Source organism: Muntiacus reevesi, chromosome 2, assembly GCF_963930625.1.
Source record: "Muntiacus reevesi chromosome 2, mMunRee1.1, whole genome shotgun sequence".
NCBI lineage: Eukaryota > Metazoa > Chordata > Mammalia > Artiodactyla > Cervidae > Muntiacus > Muntiacus reevesi.
The window spans coordinates 41,612,046-41,631,417 of NC_089250.1; the positions used below are offsets into that span (position 1 = coordinate 41,612,046).

A 19,372-nucleotide genomic window follows, 5' to 3' on the forward strand; every position below is an offset into this window, starting at 1 on the left:
AACCTGCAGCCTGTGGCCTCATGTTTGCATGTAACCCAGACTCTCTTCCACGCTAGGCTGACTGGACACTTAAAGGGCATTACAGTCAGAAAAACAGAACTTTCTTGATTTTAGTATGTTGTGAGCTCCTTCCAAGTTCGGACTTCTCACAAGCAATGAAAACTCAGAGATAATAAATTCCTAGAAGTTTAGCCATGTTTCTGTTAGAAAAATCAAATCTTTCTTAGTATACTGACATGTGTTTTACACTTACTTCCAGACATCCAAATAAAAACTTCTATTATATATTTATTATATTTTATTATCCACCTTACTATCTCTGTTCCTCTTCCTCCTCTGGCTCCTCTTGATTTCTTGGCTGCCCCAGGCAGCACATGGGATCTTAGTTCCTGGACCAGGGATGGAACCCAGGCCCCTACATTGGAAGTGCAGAGTCTTAACCACTAGGCAGCCAGGGAAGTCCCAGCCTGATCCTCTTTAGAGCACAAATTCCTTTTCAGCAGTGACATCCACTTTTCTGTGATCAAGTCTACTGCCGACTTAACACCCCAAACTCATCTGTCCCAATGCCCTGCAGAGCCTGCAACACCGGTGTTACTTAAGGGGAGGGGCCACCCAGCCCCACCCTGCTGCCCCAGGCCAGTCATCACACAGGACACCTCAATACCTCCAGTCTGTTCTCTCCTCTCCCTCCCCTTCACCAGCTCCCCTGCTGCCTCAGAGCACCAGCCTGGTTTCCCAAGCCTCCAGTTCCCACACACACAAGTCCAAACCCACTCTTTGCAAACTGGCACAGCTGCAAGAACATAGAGACCGCTTCACCTGCCCCAAATACTCCCTACACCCAATGGCAAGGCCATCACCCACGGGGCACTGCTGTGTGCCAAGCACCAGGTTCTATCCACCGATCCCCAACACTGCAGGTGCGGTCCCTTCCCTCCTGGCCTCATCTTGTGGGTGTAAAAAGATGTTCCTTCTAATGATTATTCCTGGCAACTATACACTTTCTGCTTCATAAACCAGATACTTCTATCCTTTTTCCTCCCACTTGTCCAAAAGTAAACATATAGCATGAAAAATAAAAACAAAAACAAAAAAAACAACTTTGGAACACACCAGGTCCAAGTTAACTGAAGGGGATTATAATCTAACTTCTAACCCTTACCTCTAAAGCCAGCATACAATTTCATAGGAAACAAAGCAGCATGCTAGGGTTTCTTAAGGGGAGAAAAAAAGGTGTAGGGGTGTGTGTGTGTGTGTGTGTTTTAAAGAAAAAAGACCAGATTTGTGTAGGGGTGTGTGTGTGTGTGTGTGTGTGTGTGTGTGTTTTAAAGAAAAAAAATCAGATTTGTGTGTGTGTGTGTTAAAGAAAAAAGACCAGATTATTTTTTCAGTCACTACAGTTTCAGTGATCACCTTTTCCAAGGACAGCTAACCTCCTAGACTGCACTACAGACAGAGCACCCCCAATATGACAGCTTCAGAAGACTCTACATGTCATCAACACTTCTACCCACCTCAGTGAAGAAAGACCCCCAGCCACGCAGCCATCATCTATGCACACAAATGCCAGCCCTAAGAGAAATGCCCTCATTACAAATAACCCTGAACTGGGAAGGGGCACAGGGAACCTTCTGGACAGTAGAAAGGCTCTACTTCCTGAAAGTGAAAGTCACTCAGTCTGTCCAACTCTTTGTGACCCCATGGACTATACAGTCCATGGAATTCCCCAGGCCAGAATACTGCAGTGGGTAGCCTGTCCCTTCTCCAGGGGATCTTCCCAATCCAGGGATCAAACCCAAGTCTCTTGCATTGCAGGTGGATTCTTTACCAACTGAGCCACCAGGGAAGCCCTACTTCCCGAGCTGAGTGATAAAGATATAAATACATAAATCACTATGAACATGAATTCTTACTAAAATTAAAATGAAAATGGACACACAGCACTTACCGAAATTCAAGAAAATCAGTTTGGCCTGTATCCCAGGACATAGTTTGATGAGAAACGGAATGGCCACATACAATCCCACGACACAGAAGAGTATCTTCCTCAGTCGGAAGCACAGGCCCTTTCGCCTGCAAGAGAAAAGCAGTGCACAGGAGTGAGCCCACTACGGTTTAGTAACAGTATCATCAAAAATCACTCACCAAGACCCACACCTACTGTGCCCAACAAGAATATCACCGAGGGCGAGAGCAGCCTCCCACCTGCGTGTGCCTTGTCATTTGCTCAGAACTCTACCAGAAGGGTAAAATTTGCTTCCTGAAAGCCAAAAAACCAGTCCTTCTGATTTCCTATGGGAGCCCTGGGATCCTTCAGATCTTCAGAAAGTGCCCAACCTCATGTCAGACTGTGGCTGCAACTTCCCCTCAGGAGAGAGGCTGCCTCTGGGCCTCTGGGCCTCTGATTCCCTTCCAGCAAGCGGGCATGAGCTCCCCAACAGAGGAAGCACCTACGCACAGAACCTGTCAAACCAGATCCCAGGAGGGAGCAGGGGGCCGAGGACAGGACAGTGGCCACGACTCCATGTTCTCATATTTCTGCCTGCATACCTTCCGGAGGCCCCTGTTCCGGAAGCCTCAGACCAGGTCATCAGCCCAGGTCTCAAAACCCTCTCTAATCCACAACCAGCTCCAAGACTATCCTCACTCTGGTCCTGACACCCTGTTAAAACAGGTTCCTAGCCCAGAGATCCTCAAACTTGGACTATGGGCCTCTTGAAAACTGAAAAACTGAGGGTCCAAAAGACCTTCATATGATTTGTGTTTATCACTATTTGTTTTATGAGACATTAAAGAAAAATTTTAAATATCTATGATACTAAGTCATTCAATAATAATAAATAACCCATGACAAGTTAATATAATTAACATCTGCTATTTAAAAAAGATTAAATTTTCCAAAAGGAAAAATTTTAGTGAGAAAATTTTTTACAAATTTCTTCAAGACAAACAGCTTAGCAGAAGACAGATGGGTTCCGGTACGTGCTTCTGCATTCAATCTGCTGCAGTATGACACATCACGTAGCACCCGAAGAGCTCCTGGGACCCCACGAGAGATCAAAAGTGAAAAAGGCAACCAGTGCTACCACGAAATCTCTCTGATCAAGGATCAACCTCAATGGGGATACTTATGTCTGCGCTATTTCAAAAAAGTATTCAAGGTGGTTTAAAAAATATACCTAGAGCTCATCAGTTCTAGGTATGTGAACTCATCACATGCAACAATACAGAAGGCTATAAAAGCATCAGGCTAAGTTAAATAAGATGGATACAAAAGACTACACACTGTATAATCCCATTTGTTAAAAATTCTAGAAAAGGCAAAACTACAGAGGGCAAGGAAGCCTGGCATGCTGAGGCTTAAGCGGTCACAGAAAGTTGGACGTGACTAAGTGACTGAACAACAACAACAACAGGCAAAACAGCAGAATAGTGATCTCCAGGGCCGGGAGGAGAGGGAAGGAGAGATTACAAGGGGTGTGAGGCAACTCTTGCAGTGATGGAAAGGTTCGTTATCTGGACTGTGGTTGTGGACACATGAATGCATACACTGGTAGATTTTATCACATGTAAATCAACACTCAACAAAGCGGACTGATATAAGTAATACTTCAGTACAGCTGATGACAAATACACATATTTGACAATGTAATCCTTTCACTCAGTCACCTGGCTCATCCTCCAGTTGTTACTGAGCACCAGGTACTCCATGGGCAGTGGACAATAAGGGCAGAAGAGGGTGCATCTGCCTCTGTGCTGTGCTCTCAGCTCAGCAGGGCAGACGAAGGGCTGTGACAGCACACCTGCACAGGGTGATCTGACCTAGTCCGGGCTGCCAGGAAAGGGCCACTGGTGGAAACACTAAGTTAGGAATATAGGAGTTAGCCAGGTGGCGCAGGAGAAGTTTAAAAAAGCATCTTGGGACTTCCCTAGTGGTCCAGTGGTTAAGATCCGCCTTGCAAGAGGGGACGTGGGTTCCATTCCTGGTTGGGAAACTAAGATCCCACACGCTGTGGAGCAACTAAACCCACGCGCGCAAAAACTAGAGTGCCCACATATCAGCTGCAGCAACTGAGACCGTGAGCTCTGGAGCGCCCACACCACACCTACTGAGCCTGCATGCCACAAGAAAAGATCCTGCATGATGCAACTAAGACCCGACAAAGAAATAAACACAAATTAAAAGGGCACTTAAAGTCCATGCGCAATCTACGCTTTCACTAACAAAAGGCATACGATGTGGTGGTTAAATGGAAGGCTGTGGAGTTAAGGTGATCTGGGCCAATACCCAGTGTCCCACTCACTACTGTCATACCCTTCTTGAACAAGAAATACATATATAAATAGAAATTTCAAAAAGCTATGTATCTGCAGCAGTGAGGCTCTTCTACATGAAAGTCATTTTCTTCTGGATTGAGTTATGATTATTACTATACATGAATCAAAATGACAAACGTTTCATTTTTGATAAAATATTATTAAGCATGGAAAGTAAGCTTTTACTGAAAACGCATCTCTAAATGAGATGAATTCCACCTCTTTCCCAGATGCATCATGTCTCTCTATATATATATCACTTATTGATATAGAAAAGGGAAGGGTTAACATTAATTAAGGCAGGAGGAAAAGGGGATGACAGAGGACGAGATGGCTGAATGGCATCACCGACTCAATAGACATGAGTCTGAGTAAACTCCGGGAGTTGGTGATGGACAGGGAGGCCTGGTGTGCTGCAGTCCATGGGGTCACAGAGCTGGACATGACTGAGTGACTGAACCGAACTGAACATTAATTCTAGTTCTGTTTTTTTGGTTTTTGAAAAATATAAATATTGAGAACTTATTCACATCAGTAAAAGGGAAAGGAAGTTTACAAGTATTACCAATTTTTCAGGGTTATATGCCAAAAAGCACACAGTGAAAAATATTCAAGCCCTTTTTCATTTTTGTTGACAGCCAAGAATGACACCACTGGACTTGTACCATTTTATGCAGTCATTAGATAGTCACTTAGTTTCTCAGCTTTTACCAAGAACTGAGCCCTCTCTTCCTCTGCGCCTTGACCTTGACCTGCTTTAGTAAGAATTCTGTTAAGTCACCCCATATTGATATCTCATCAAGCCCCTCATCCCCACCTTGGTGTCCAAACCACTGACCTGCCTTTGCAAGAGCCTCCCTACCCTTGACATCTCAACTGTTTCCATCCACTGACCCCTTAACTCTACTTTCTGTCTGGAAATCCCATGCTGTCTTCTCAGAAGGCACTCCAGATAGGACTGCATGCGAGACTGACCTTTCTACTGACTTCTCTGTCCATCCTGCCAGGTCTTTCCCCACCTTCCTACAGTCACTAGAGTTTTAGGCCTCTGCGTCCCTGGGGGGCTGTTCAGGGACTCAGGGACTTCACACAGCCTCTATCTGAGTATGAAAAGGAAAAAATGACACACGGGAAACAAGTTGGGTATTTTACCCACTCAGCTGAGCTATGGAAGCACCCAGACTGCTGTTTGGTATTTTTAAGAAGTCCCTGACCTGAAATTTAGTCCATTGCCTCCACAGATTACAAATTATGGGAAATGAAAATCTTAAAAGTTAAATATTGTACAAAAGCATTAGTCCTCATCTTGGGCAGGTAATCTTACATTGTTCCATTTGGCCCAAACTAAATTCAGATAAAAAGACAATTAAAGCAGGGCAAAGACGAAAACCAACTCTTATGTTACCTAATCTGGTGAGCTTGGTTTGACTATGGTTATGCTGACTGGTGGCTCAGCTGTTAGGACAAGTGCAGTAACATGTCTGTGTGTGCGTGTGTGTGTGTGTGTGTAACCTACAGCTGACCCTTGAAAAGTGAGGGGAGTAGGGGTGCCAACCCTCCATGCAATTGAAAATGTGAGTGTAACTTAGAGCTGCTCCTCCATTTTTGCTATTCCACATGTGCAGATTCAACTAATTGTGGTACTGGCATCTTTGGTGAAAAACACCAATCCGTGTATGAGTGAACCCACACTATTCAGACCCATGTTGTTCAAGGTGCCACAGTATTTGTGATGTTTTCCTAGCCCCTGGGTGGTATTACCAAGTTAATTTACAAAATCCCTTACAGGAGCTCTGCTCCTGTTAGGTAGTTAGAATAGGGAAAAAGAGTCCAAAATGGCGGTGGCTAAAAGACCTGGAAGGGAAAGCCCACGAAAATAGAACAAAGGAAGGTCCGAGGACCAGAGTGAGAACCTCAGGTAAAACAAACAACGCTCCTGCCTAAGCCCAATTTACATAAGGCAGGCCCAGGGACAGAGAAACATATAAAAACAGGAGCCAAAGCCCTCTTCTGTCCTTTTTTTTTTTTTGCTCCCTCTCTCCCCTGCGCGATAGGGCGATCTTCTCTAAGCGTCTCTGGATCGACGTGCCCTCACACCTCAAAGATGGATTTTCTTGCTATTATCTAAATAAATAGAGCTGTAACACTGAGCTGAACACTGGTTTATTTAAGAGCTATAACACGGTCCGTTCGAGACCTGAAAGCTATAACACGGTCTGTCCTCCGAGAGCTGTGACCCGCCAAGGGGCTTTAATGTCCGTCACTCCAAATTTTTGTTGTGACGAGACAAAGAGCTGAGGAACATACACTCGCGTGACACTCCAAATGACTTAAAGAGAAATAAGTGCTAAATTAAATATTCCTAAAACTCCCAGACACATAAGAAACCAAATATTTTTCAAGTTCATGTATAAATAAAACCAGTTTAGTAGTGTCACTTTAATAAACGCAGTTGTCCTCTTGAAATGGAGGGAAGCGGGCAGGGCACAACCTTTAAAAGAATGACAAGGCCATAGGACATGACAAAACTGGTTAGAACCAAGTAGACCCAAGATCACAGGAGATTCAACTTTCAGTAGACCTTGAGCCTCATTATATGCCGATTGTATATACATTAGCTAAATGACACACCAGCCAGCACCACACTTTTGAGGCTGACCAAAAAGGCCAAAAATGGGTGATGGCCCAATTCAAGGAAATCCCCACCCCTTCCCTGAAATAAATGGAATAATCCTCCCCCTCATTGTTGGTGTTCAGTTGCTCAGTCCTGTGACTCTTTGCAACCCCATGGACTGCAGCATGCCAGGCTTCCCTGTCCTACACCATCTCCCAGAGTTTGCTCAAAATCATGTCCATTGAGCCAGTGATGCCATCCAACCATATCATCCTGTCACCCCCTTCTCCTCCTGCCCTCAATCTTTCCCAGTACCAGGGTCTTTTCCAATGAATCAGCTCTTCGCAACAGGTGGCCAAAGTACTGGAGCTTTAGTTTCATTAGCTTCTCCCCCACTGTTAGTTTATGAGCTTACCCGGCCCACAAAAACCACATTACAGTTTGGGGCCTCTTGATGGCCCACACTCTGAGGAGTGTGTTTCTTTCTTAGTTAATTCACTTCTTACCTATCACTTTGTCTCTCACCAAATTCTTTCTGCAAAGAGACATAAAGAACCTGGGCTTCATTAAGTCCTGACATCAAGTGTATGACCTCAGTGAAAAGAGTGGTTCTTGACCCGGTCTGACTCCCTCACTTGAGTTCAAGTCTCACCTGTGGTGCACATCTCCACCCTGAGTTATTAGCATTAAGTATAACATGAGCACACTTTATTTGACAAAGAAACCCAGGTAGAGTAACAACCTAATATAATCTACTATTAACAGATTTTAAAAATTATAAATTCAACCTAAAAGTATAAGTAGATCTGCAGTGAAATTGCTTGAAATCCATTATTTCATGTATATCAAGTGCAGCAATAAAAAAATTAAAAAATGAATTTAACTTTCTAAGGTTTTTTACCTTCTAATTTTTTTGAAATCTGCCTAACACATGTGTTATAAAAATAATAAATAGGGAAATAACCTGATAATGGTTAGCTTATGGCAATTTCATGAACAATCCAAGTATAACTGTTAAGAACCAGTGTGTTAGGTTGATATAAGTGAAATAGAAATTGTATGAATGGATTTTTCAACAATAGTTGACCCCCCCAGGACACAAAAGCCTTTCTGCATCTTCTGTTCCTAGGAAACAGGCTTCACTCAGCCTCTTTGACTTTCTCTGATTTCCAAAGGGCAGATTCAGACAGTTCCTACTCAGGGAATGGAGCCAAAGCAGAAACAGTGAAGGGGCAGTTAAGAATAGTGCAAAAAAAAAAAAAAAAAGAATAGTGCAGCGAAAAAAAAAAAAGAATAGTGCAGCGTTGGGACAGGGTCCTGGTTCCGCCTCAAGGGATATCTTTGAGTTCAGAATCTCTATGTACTTCACAGGCAAAGGTCTGTATAGTCAAAACTATGGCTTTTCCAGTAGTCATGTATGGATGTGAGATCTGGACCACAAAGAAGGCTGAGCATTGAAGTACTGATACTTTTGAACTGCGGTGTTGAAGAAGAGTCTTAGTCCCTTGGACTGCAAGGAGATCAAACCAGTCAATTCTAAACGAAATCAATCCTAAATATTCATTGGAAGGACTGATGTTGAAGCTGAAGCTCCAATACTTTGGCCACCTGATGTGGAGAACTGACTCATTGGAAAAGACCTGTTGCTGGGAAAGATTGAAGGCGGGAGGAGAAGGGGATGACAGAGGATGAGATGGTTGGATGGCATCACCGACTTGAAGGACATGAGTCTGAGCAAGCTCTGGAAGTTGGTGATGGACAGGGAAGCCTGGCGTGCTGCAGTCCATGGGGTCGCAGAGTTGGACATGACTGAGTGACTGAACTGATACTGATCTTGGCTTGGCTCTCTAGCTTCAAAACACTTAAAAGTCTAATCTGAGATTCCTTATGAAATGTTCTAGCAAAGGAAACTTTTAAAAGGCTTATGTGGTCAACTGGCATTCTTGATGCACCTGTGTAAATGATTAGGCCAATTAAAAAAAAAAAATCTGAATTTGAGTATCTTTGCTCAAAGAAGGACATGACTGTACAAAGAAATTTAATGTTTCAACAGAAAACTAACACACCCTAGTGGGTTATTTGGATTCTAGTCCTGTTCATTATCATTGACCTTTTATGATCTGTCTGTAAACTGGCCTAGATCCTGCCCTCTTACACATTTTATCAGTCTTTACCAAACTCTCAATTCTTTGGTTTTCCTTCAAAGTCTGGTTACAACCCTCCTAACTAACATTTCTAATTTTCTACCTGATGCAGGAAAAAGCCAATTCTGACTCCATGATAGATCTGTTTCTTTGCTTTCTGTTGTTTTTGGTATTATAACCATACATAATGGCTTGCCTCAGGGGACTCTGCCTCTCTGCCTTACTATTAAACAAAAAAGGCCTTTATTTAGCTCACAGGGAGACAATCTGACCCTGCCCACCTGTGAATGGCTGTAAGAATGAAGAGATTAACACATCCCCACCCCAGGCTGCAACGTGTTCTCCTAGAAGTTAACAGCACGACTTTTCCTTGACATCTTGGGTTGACCAACCTTTGAAAGTGAAAGTGTTAGCGTCTCAGTCCTGTCTGACTCTTTGCAAACCCACGGACTGTAGCCTGCTAGGCTCCTCCGTCCATGGAATTCTCCAGGCAAGAATACTGGGGTGGGTAGCCATTCCCTTCTCCAGGGGATCTTCCAGACCCAGGGATCAAAGCCTGGTCTCCTGCATTGGCAGCCAGGTTCTTCACTGTCTGAGCCACCAGGGAAGCCCAGGGAAGACTTGACCAATCTTTCAGTTCAGTTCAGTCGCTCAGTCGTGTCCGACTCTTTGCGACTGCATGGACTGCAGCATGCCAGGCTTCCCTGTCCATCACCAACTCCCGGAGTTTACTCAAACTCATGTCCATCGAGTTGGTCATGCTTTCCAACCATCTCATCCTCTGTCATCTGCTTCTTCGCCTGCCCTCAATCTTTCCCAGCATCAGGGTCTTTTCAAATGAGTCAGCTCTTCGCATCAGGTGGTCAAAGAATTGTAGTTTCAGCTTCAACATCAGTCCTTCCAATGAACACTCAGGACTGATCTCTTTTAGGATGGACTGGTTGGACCTCCTTGCAGTCCAAGGAACTCTCAAGAGTCTTCTCTAGTACCACAGTTCAAAAGCATCAAATTTTTGGCGCTCAGCTCTCTTTATAGTCCAACTCTGTCATCCATACATGGAAAATTATTGCTTTGACTAGATAGACCTTTGTTGGCAAAGTAACGTCTCTGCTTTTTAATATGCTGTCTAGGTTGGTCACAGCTTTTCCTCCAAGGAGCAAGCATCTTTTAATTTCATGGCTTCAGTCACCATCTGCATTGATTTTGGAGCCCAGGAAAATAAAGTCTCTCACTGTTTGCATTGTTTCCCCATCTATTTGATCAATCTGTAGTCAAAGGTAAATAAATCTTGCAATTAGAGCTTCTGGTGAGGGTGGGTCAATACTCCCATCTTCTCTTGAGAGAAAAACAAAATTGCAACTAGCTGCCAAACAACTTTCAACAGGAAGGTGCTGGAACCCATCAAAAAAAAAAAAAGATACTCTGTGTCCAAGGACAAAGGAGAAGCCACAAAGAGAGGGTAGGAGGGGTGCAATCACATTAAAATCAAATCCCATCCCGAAGGCTGGGAGACCCACAAACTGAAGAACAAATAATATCAAAGAAGTTCTCACACTGTTTCGAAGGTTCTAGACCCCACATCAGACTTCCCAACCTGGGAATCCAGCAAAGGGACTGGGAATCCCCAGGGAATCTGACTTGGAAGGACAACAGGAGTTGATTACAGAACTTCCACAGGACTGGGGGAAACAGAGATTTGTGGGGGTCACAAACAAAACCTTGTGCACACCAGGACCCAGGGGAAGGAGCAGTGACACCACAAGAAACTGACCCAGACCTGCCTGTGAGCGTTTGAGGGCCTTCTGCAGAGATGCGGGCCAACAGCGGCCCACCACAGGGACAGGGGCACTGGCAGCAGCAATCCTGGGAGCACATGTTGGCATGTGCCTCTTTGTTCGCCTTTACCCTTACTTATGGGACTTCCCTGGTGGCTCAGACGGTAAAGCGTCTGCCTACCATGTGGGAAACCCGGGTTCAATCCCTGGGTCGGGAAGATCTCCTGGAGAAGGAAATGGCAACTCACTCCAGTATTCTTGCCTGGAAAATCCCATGGATGGAGGAACTTGGTAGGCTACAGTCCATGGGGTCGCAAAGAGCTGGACACGACTGAGAGACTTCACTTCACCCTTGCTTACCATAGAGCCTGTAAACTCCAGGACTGGGTCGCCTCAGGCCAAACAACAGGGAGGGAGCACAGCCCCACTCATAAGAAGAAAATTCGATTAAAGATTCCTTGAGCATGGCCCTGCCCACCCAGAGTAAGACCCCAGTCTTCCCCATAGCCAGTCCCTCCCGTTAGGAAGTTGCACTAGCCTCATCCTCATCCATCAGAGGGCAGACAGAAGAAGAAGGACCTACAATCCCATAGCCTCAAGAATGAAAACCACAATCACACCAAACTAACCAAAATGATCACAGCCTTGTATAACTCAGTGAAGTTATGAGCCATACTATGAAGAGCCACACAAGATAGACGGGTCATGGTGGAGAGTTCTGACAAAACATGGTCCACTGGAAAAAGCAATGGCAAACCACCCCAATATTCTTGCCTCAAGAACCCCTCAACACCATGAAGAGACAAAAAGATATGACACCAGAAGATGGGCCCCCCAGGTCAGAAGGTGTCCAATACGCTACTGAGGAACAGCAGAGAAATAGCTCCATCAGAGGAAGGCCATGAAAAAGGCTGGGCAAAAGGTGAAACGACGATCAGTTGTGGATGTGTCTGGTAGTGAAAGTCCAGTACTGTAAAGAACAATATTGCATATGAACCTGGAATGTCAGGTACAGGAATCAAGTAAAACTGGAACGTGGTCAATCAGGAGATGGCAAGAGTGAATGTTGACATTTTAGAAATCAGCAAACTAAAATGGATGGAAGTGGGCGAATTTAATTTAGATGACCATTATATCTACTACTGTGGGCAAGAATCCCTTGGAGGAAATGAGTACCCCTCATAGACAACAAAAAGCTCTGAAGTGCAGTACTTGGCTGCAATCTCATAAACAACAAAATGCTCTCTGTTCTTTTCCAAGGCAAACCATTCAACATCACAGTAATCCAAGTCTATGCCCCAACCACTAATGCCGAAGGAGCTTAAGTTGACTGGTACTATTGAAGACCTGTAAGACCACCTAGAACTAACACCAAAAAAAGACGCCCTTTTCACCATAGGGGATTCAAATGCAAAAGTAGGAAGTTAAGAGAAACCTGGAGTAATAGGTAAGTTTGGCCTTGCAGTACAAAATGAAGCAGGGCAAAGGCTAACAAGAGTTTTGCCAAGAGAACGCACTAGTTATAGCAAACACCCTCTTCCAACAAGACAAGAGACAAGCCTGCACAAGGTTCAGCTGCTCCCAGAACCTGAGGCTTCACTTCCCACAGGCCCTGGGCTGCTGGCACAAGTCCTCAGAGTTCCCTGGGCAATAAAGGCTTGGCACCTGCAACATTCCCTGTGCAACCCAGCCTGTCTGCTTCCAGATGGACAATTCCCATGCGTGGCCCTGACACCCAGTGGCTGACAGCTGTTGGGAACTGGCCACCCTCTCTTTCTTGGCAGTGTAATCTCAGGCAGTAAAGCTACTGCTGAGATGAGTGCGCCCAGCTCTTCAGCCCCAAGACTGGAGCCCTCCAGGCACCAACCCAGGGACTGACTGCATCTACCTCCATGGGCCGGGTGAACTGCTCTCAGATGCACCCAAATAGGCAGACAGGCTGCAGTTCTGGGAAAACATGTGAAGACCAGGAGGCAGGTGCCGGAGCGGCACTTGCCCCCCTCCAATTTCCCAACTGGATCGTGACTTGCTTTCCCGACTTACTGCTCCCCAGGCAGATGCTCCAACCACCTGCCCAATCCCTCTGCCAGCGGAGGGAACAGAGTGCTGGGTGAAGACTCAGAGCAAGGCCCCCTCCAGTAAAACATCCACTCAGGCCGTGGGGGCCCCGAGATGAATCGAAAGGGTCTCTGTCACCACATTAGTGCGTAAAAGCAGTAGTCTGACACTTCAGAAATGACCGTGAACTCTGTGCAGCATCAGAAGGGAAGCGAAGTGGAACTCAGGCACCGGGCAGTGGTGGGGCGGCCAGCCTGCCCAGGGTGGACCCCACCCATACCTGGCAGCTCAGAGTCAGACCCACCTCACCCTAAAGCCCTCGGGCCCCAGCCCACACGCACTCTCCTAGCAGTCACAGGACCTACCTGTTCAGCTTAAGTGGTGTTCCGCTCCCGGCCCCCAAGGACACATCCCAAGGAAGGGAGGCGGGTCACGGCGCTCTGAGCTCAATGCTACCCAGGCCCGGGGCTCCTTGACTGTCACCAGCTCAGAAAGGCTGCTGCTGTCAGCTCGTGCCCAGAACTACGTGGCGGTCATCAGACGTGAGCACTGTTATCTCCGGCTCTGGGCCTTCCTAGGCCACAACTTTCCCCTGCAGTTAGGGGCGGCCTAGTGACTTGCTTTGGCTCAGGAAACACGAGTGGAGAGATACGTCCCTTCTGGGTGGACGCTTCAGCAGTAGCAACAGCCCACAAAGCAGAGCGAGAACGTGTGGAGCAGAAGGCCTGCCGGCCCGGCTCCTCGGCAACGCCAGCGAGAAGAGGCCACGCCAGACCCCCAGCGATAAGAACCACCAGTGAGCTGAGGGTTCTGCTCCATGACCTGGTCTGCCCTGACAACACTCGGGTCAGATCAACAACATGCAAACCTGAAAGGACTGAGCTCCCAATCTGTGTGTCTTATGTGTCTCCAGGTAGAATCTCCCAGGCAAACCAAACTAACACGTCCAGAGCTAAATGACCTCTCCTTCGGCTCTGCTTCCCCTCCAGTTTTCCATCTCAGCAGATAACCTATGCCCACGGCAAATCCTTAGCAGTCATTCCTGACCCCTCTTCTTGCCCTACCTCCACTTCCAAAGCCACCAAGTCTCCAGAACATTTCAAATCCGTCCACCTCTAGTTCCCTTGCCTGTTGCCTCTCTGTCCAGGCCAACCACATATCTTGCCTAAACCGGCAGCCCTAAACTTTTTCGATAACACATTCAATCAGTAACATTTCTGAAGCATGCCCTCAATATATATGTGCATATTAAATTATGCACATGTATAACTGGGTGGTTAATATCTAAATTAGAAGTCCCAATATTTTCTTCCCATGTCTTAATGACTGTCTCACCCACCTCCTGGGTGAACCCACCTGCTTCTGGAGATCAATGCCTTGGCCTTTGGAAGAGACTTCTTAAATGGAACCACCCCCAACCTCCACCTGCCTGCTACATAGCCAGAGAGAGCCTTTGAGTCTCCTCAAAAGGAGACTTGGTCATAGCACTGCCCCCCTTAAACAGTAAGACGCAAGAGCATCTGAAACAGGTCCCAGGAACACTGTGCACCTCTGACCTTCCAGCCCTCAGTCTCCAGCACAGACCTAGTGCTTCCCCACTTCCTCGGACCTTCCAGTTATGTCTCAGGCACGGGTTTAGTTGCTTCCCCACTTCTGAGACCTGTCCACATCCCCAGCCCTGTGTTCCCTCCAGGTTTCAGCTTCAAAGCTGTTTGCTCCAAGGTCTCCTTGGCTGTTTATTCTAATTCCTCTTACAATCATTATATATTAAGAATATTACCCCTCTGACACTATATATATTAAAATATTTTCCTCTACCATTTGTCTTTTTAACTGGGAATATTTATAAGAGAACTTCTAACGTCTTTTCTGTCCTTATTGAAATATATGCAAGTTTAGAAAAGGATGCTGATAATCTCAGTCTTCTTCCTCAGCTCCCTAAGAAGCGGTGAGCTCAAGGGCAGCCTCCCCACTCTGACCACCCTCTGCTTACCCACCTAGTCCCTGGTCCCTAGTCCCTGGCTTGCTGTTTGCAACTGTGGACAATCTGTGTTCCCAGGACCTACTCATGACCATGCACTCTGCTGTCCCTAAGGGAAACTGAGGCAGACTAATCCCAAACAGAACTACATTAAATCTATTTGGGAAAGAAACACCATCTTTGGACTTCCCTGGTGATCCAGTGGTCACAAATCTGCCTGGCAATGCAGGGGACATGGGTTGGATCCCTGGTCCAGGAAGATTCCACATGCTGCAAAGCAACTAAGCTCCTGCACCACAACTACAGAGCCCATGCACCTAGAGCCCATGCTCTGCAACAGGAGAAGCCATGGCAGTGAGAGGCCTGCGGACTGCAACAGACCAGCCCTTGCTCGCCGCTAGAGAAAGCTGGATCTGGGGTTCAGTTCAGTTCAGTTCAATTCAGTCGCTCAGTCGTGTCCGACTCTTTGCGACCCCATGAATCGCAGCACACCAGAAAGTCATCACAAACTCCCGGAGTTTACTCAAACTCATGCCCAGTGGCTAACACATCACCAGAAGTTTGTACTCGCCCTTTCTTAGGGCAGAGCTATTTTCCTCTTACAGATTTTGTATATATCTTTCCAGGGCATTATTCCTTATAGGTATTTTTGGTTACTGGCGTTTTTGGTCTTCTCTTCCACTACATCTCACAACCGATTTTTGTTGCTTTTATCAATTAAAGCTATGGTCCCAGCACCTTAACTTTCTGCCTCCCACACAGGGGACCATGCACCCACACACCGGAGGTGGCATGCAATGATGGGGGGAGAATCTGTTCATGTCAGGGGAGATGGGAGTAGAGAATTTACCACTTATGCTTCAGTATTTTTAAAATTTTTAAATATGTTTCTTGTATATAATAAAAGAAATGAAGGGACTGTATTAGCATGAACAGGCTACATCTCACGGCAGTACCAACCACCCCCAAATCCAGCAGCATGAACAACAGCTCACACTTCTTGCTCTGGCTGCATGTACAGCACAGGTCAGCAGGGGCTTCTGCTAGTCCTCGTTGCTCAGGAAGCACCGTTGCTTCATGACATCATCAACTCCACAGACGGTGTTAGGAAGGATGGCACGGAGAACCAAGAACTGGCTGTGAAACACTTCTACCTAGAATCACATGTCACTTTCTACAGACCAAAGGACTACATCTCTGCTTCAAATGGGCAAGGCCTGGAACTGGACGTGCCCACAGGGTGGAAGAGCTACGAGTGCGAGCACAGCAGTCACAACCGGATAAAGTGAGCTACTTCACAATTTCACATTGGAAAACCTCACTTGTTAAAGGAGCCCTGAGTAAATTTTTTAACAAAGGGCTATTTTTAGATGCAAGTGAACCTGCCTTCTCCCTTTTGTTTTCCTATCTGAGAAGCCTTGCGCTTCTGGGCTCTTTACTCTATTAGAAGAGTGCACATAGGCATTGCAAAAACCCCTACTTAACCTTATTACAGATGCCCAGGACATGTTCTACCTCCAACAGCCAAGGTGCCCAGTATTGATGACGTGGGAGTCCCAGATAACACTGGCTCATCAGAAAGCCACAGGGGCCAATGAGGCTGGCTCCGGGGACATCGCCCCCCGGCTCCTGGCTTCCCCTAGCACCTGCCACAGATGTGCAGGCCATGCCAGCCACTCCAAAGCTTCCACAAGGAGGGGTTGCCAAACCGACCAGGAGGTCCCAGAGGGTGACAGCCACCAGAGAGAAGGCTCTGCACCAGGTCTGTGAGCTTAAAAGCCCACTCCTCAGCCCCTCACTGTGTCACTAATGTGGTCAGAAAAGGAAAGGAACATCCTGGCTAACTCATTAGCTTCCCTCAACTGACATCTGCCCAATATTTTCAACCCATGCCATTTCCTTGCTCTAACAGTCAGGCTGTGTTGCAGCCCTAATAGAGGCAGGAGCACTCGGCTCTGCCTCCAGTGCCTGTGTCACCCTGGACAAGCTACAATGCCTAACTATCTGTGCCTTGATTTCCTCATCTGTGAAATGGGATTACAGCAACTTTCGAGATAGCTGTAAGCATTTAAGTCAATACAGGGGATTCCCTGGCAGTCCAGTGGTTATGACTGAGTTCAAGCCTTAGTTGGGGAACTAAGATTCTGCAAACCACATGGTGCATAAATAAATAAATAAATAAATTATTATAACCCCCCTTTCACTCAAGAAGTAGTATTTGTCCAACACTAGAACTGTCAATAAGGGACAGTACAAGTCTCTAAACAAGGCATTACCCACCCTACCAACTATTAATAGAAACTACCTGCTCTCCAGGGCTAGTTTCATAGCAAAAAAGTATCTGAGAAAGTTCTGAAACCTGTAGCAATACAAAGCAAAAAAATAAGGACTTAACAGTACAGGTGGGACTTCCCTGATGGTCCTGTGGTTAAGAAACTGACTTCTAACACTAAGGGATGCAGGTTCGATCACTGGTTAGGGAATTAAGATCCCACCTGCCACAGGGCAACTAACCCGTTGCACCACAATGACGTGGCCCGCGTGCTGCAATGAAGACCCGGAGCAGCCAAAAATAAATAAAAACACAACCAACAATACAGGTAATTCAATTATCTCCCCCAAAAGCATAAAAACTAGGGAAACAAATTAACATGTAAAATAGGTGTCTCTTGTGAACGTCTTTTAAACACAAAAAGTAGATGGAGTGAGTGGACATGAAAAAAGCACTATACCCCTCACTCTATAATGATATATAATGCTGCTATGACCTTGCTGAAATCTTAGTACAACTCCATGAAGCCGGTAAAATAGGTAACACTCCTCTTTTAGAGATATGGAAACCAGGCTCACAGTATGAATTCATTTACTCAAGGTAAGGCCTCATCTGAGAATGAGTTCTTGTCCTGGGACTTTCAGTCTGCTCCCTTCTTTCCATTCCACCAAATTTTCATTTGAAATGAATTAAATTGCATTGTCAGAAATCAAAAAAAAATTGAGAATGAAACTTGATCCTCAGCTTCCCTAGGTTTCTCCCTGCCAGGTTCCTCTGTCCATGGGATTCTCTAGGCAAGAATACTGGGGTTGTCATGCCCTCCTGTCAAAGAGGTCTAAACCAAGACAAATTACAATTAAAATAGCAAAATTAAGATACAGAATCTTAAAAGTAGCAAGAAAAAAAAGCAATTAGTTATGTGCAAGAAAACTCCGTAAGCTGACTTTTCAGCAGAAATTTCACAGATCAGAATGAAGTGACATGATATACCCAGTGATGAAAGGGACAAAAAATCTATACCTGTAACCAAAAATATTTTACTTTACATATAAGCAATAGCTAAAAGAATTCCACACCATGACACTGGCATTGCAAGAAATGTTCAAGGGACTTCTCTAAGCAGGATTTTAAAAAATGGGAAAACAAAAAAAACCCTCACAACTACAAATATGAAAATTATGAAAGGAAAAATCTCATTGGTAAAGGCAGATGCACAGTGAAAGTAGTGCATCAACTACTTATAAAGCTAGTAGGAAAAGTAAAAGACAAAAGCAGCAAAATCATCTATATCCACAATAAGTAGTTAAGACATATACAAAACAAAAAGTCATAAAATATGCTATCAAAAACACTAAATAATGTGGGGGAATAACACACGGTTTTTAGAGTGCATTTCAACTTAAAAGATCATTGACTTAATAACACAGTATTACTAATATATATTACATATATTTATGTGTGTGTGTGTAATTGCTATATATGAGCATCATGAAAAGTGAAAGTGAAAGTTGCTCAGTCATATCTGACTCTTTGCAATCCCATGGACTATACAGTCTATGGAATTCTCCAGGTCAGAATACTTAAATGGGTAGCCTTTCCCTTCTCCAGGGGATCTTCCCAACCCGGGGGATCGAACCCAGGTCTCCTGCATTGCAGGTGGATTCTTCATCAGCTGAGTCACAAGGGAAGTCCAAGAATAATACTGGAATGGGGAGCCTATCCCTTCTCCAACTGATCTTCCAGACCCAGGAATCAAACCAGGGTCTCCTGCATTACAGGCAGATTCTTCACTAACTGAGCTATCAGGGAAGCCCATGAATATCTTGGTTACGAACATCATGGTAACCACAAATCAAAAGAAAACCCTACAACACACACACACACACATGTACTTACCCAAAGAGAAAGCAACCCAAATATATCATCAAATCAGATGAGGGGAAAGAGCAAAAGAAGGAACAAATAAGAACTATAATATAAAAACAATCAGACAAGAATTAACAAAATGGCAATAAGTATATACCTATCAACAATTACTTTAAAAGTAAACTGATTAAATACTGTACTCAAAAAGACACAGAACAGCTAAACAGGTAAGTAAAAACACAACCTATCTATATGCTGACTACAAGAGACTCATTTCAGATCTGAAAACAAAGAAACTGAAAGTGAGGTAATGGAAAATGGTATTCTATGCAAATGGAAACA

General features: G+C 45.2%; 1 protein-coding gene across 1 annotated transcript in view; it reads right to left on the reverse strand.

Annotated features, from left to right (window-relative positions):
• The window catches only part of ABHD12 (abhydrolase domain containing 12, lysophospholipase), a 57,158-nt gene that overhangs the window by 22,039 nt on the left and 15,747 nt on the right, over positions 1 to 19,372 (reverse strand). Inside the window, exon 2 of the mRNA XM_065921362.1 lies at positions 1,952 to 2,076. Coding sequence (XP_065777434.1) covers positions 1,952 to 2,076 — 125 coding nt within the window. The remainder of the gene's footprint in view (positions 1 to 1,951; positions 2,077 to 19,372) is intronic.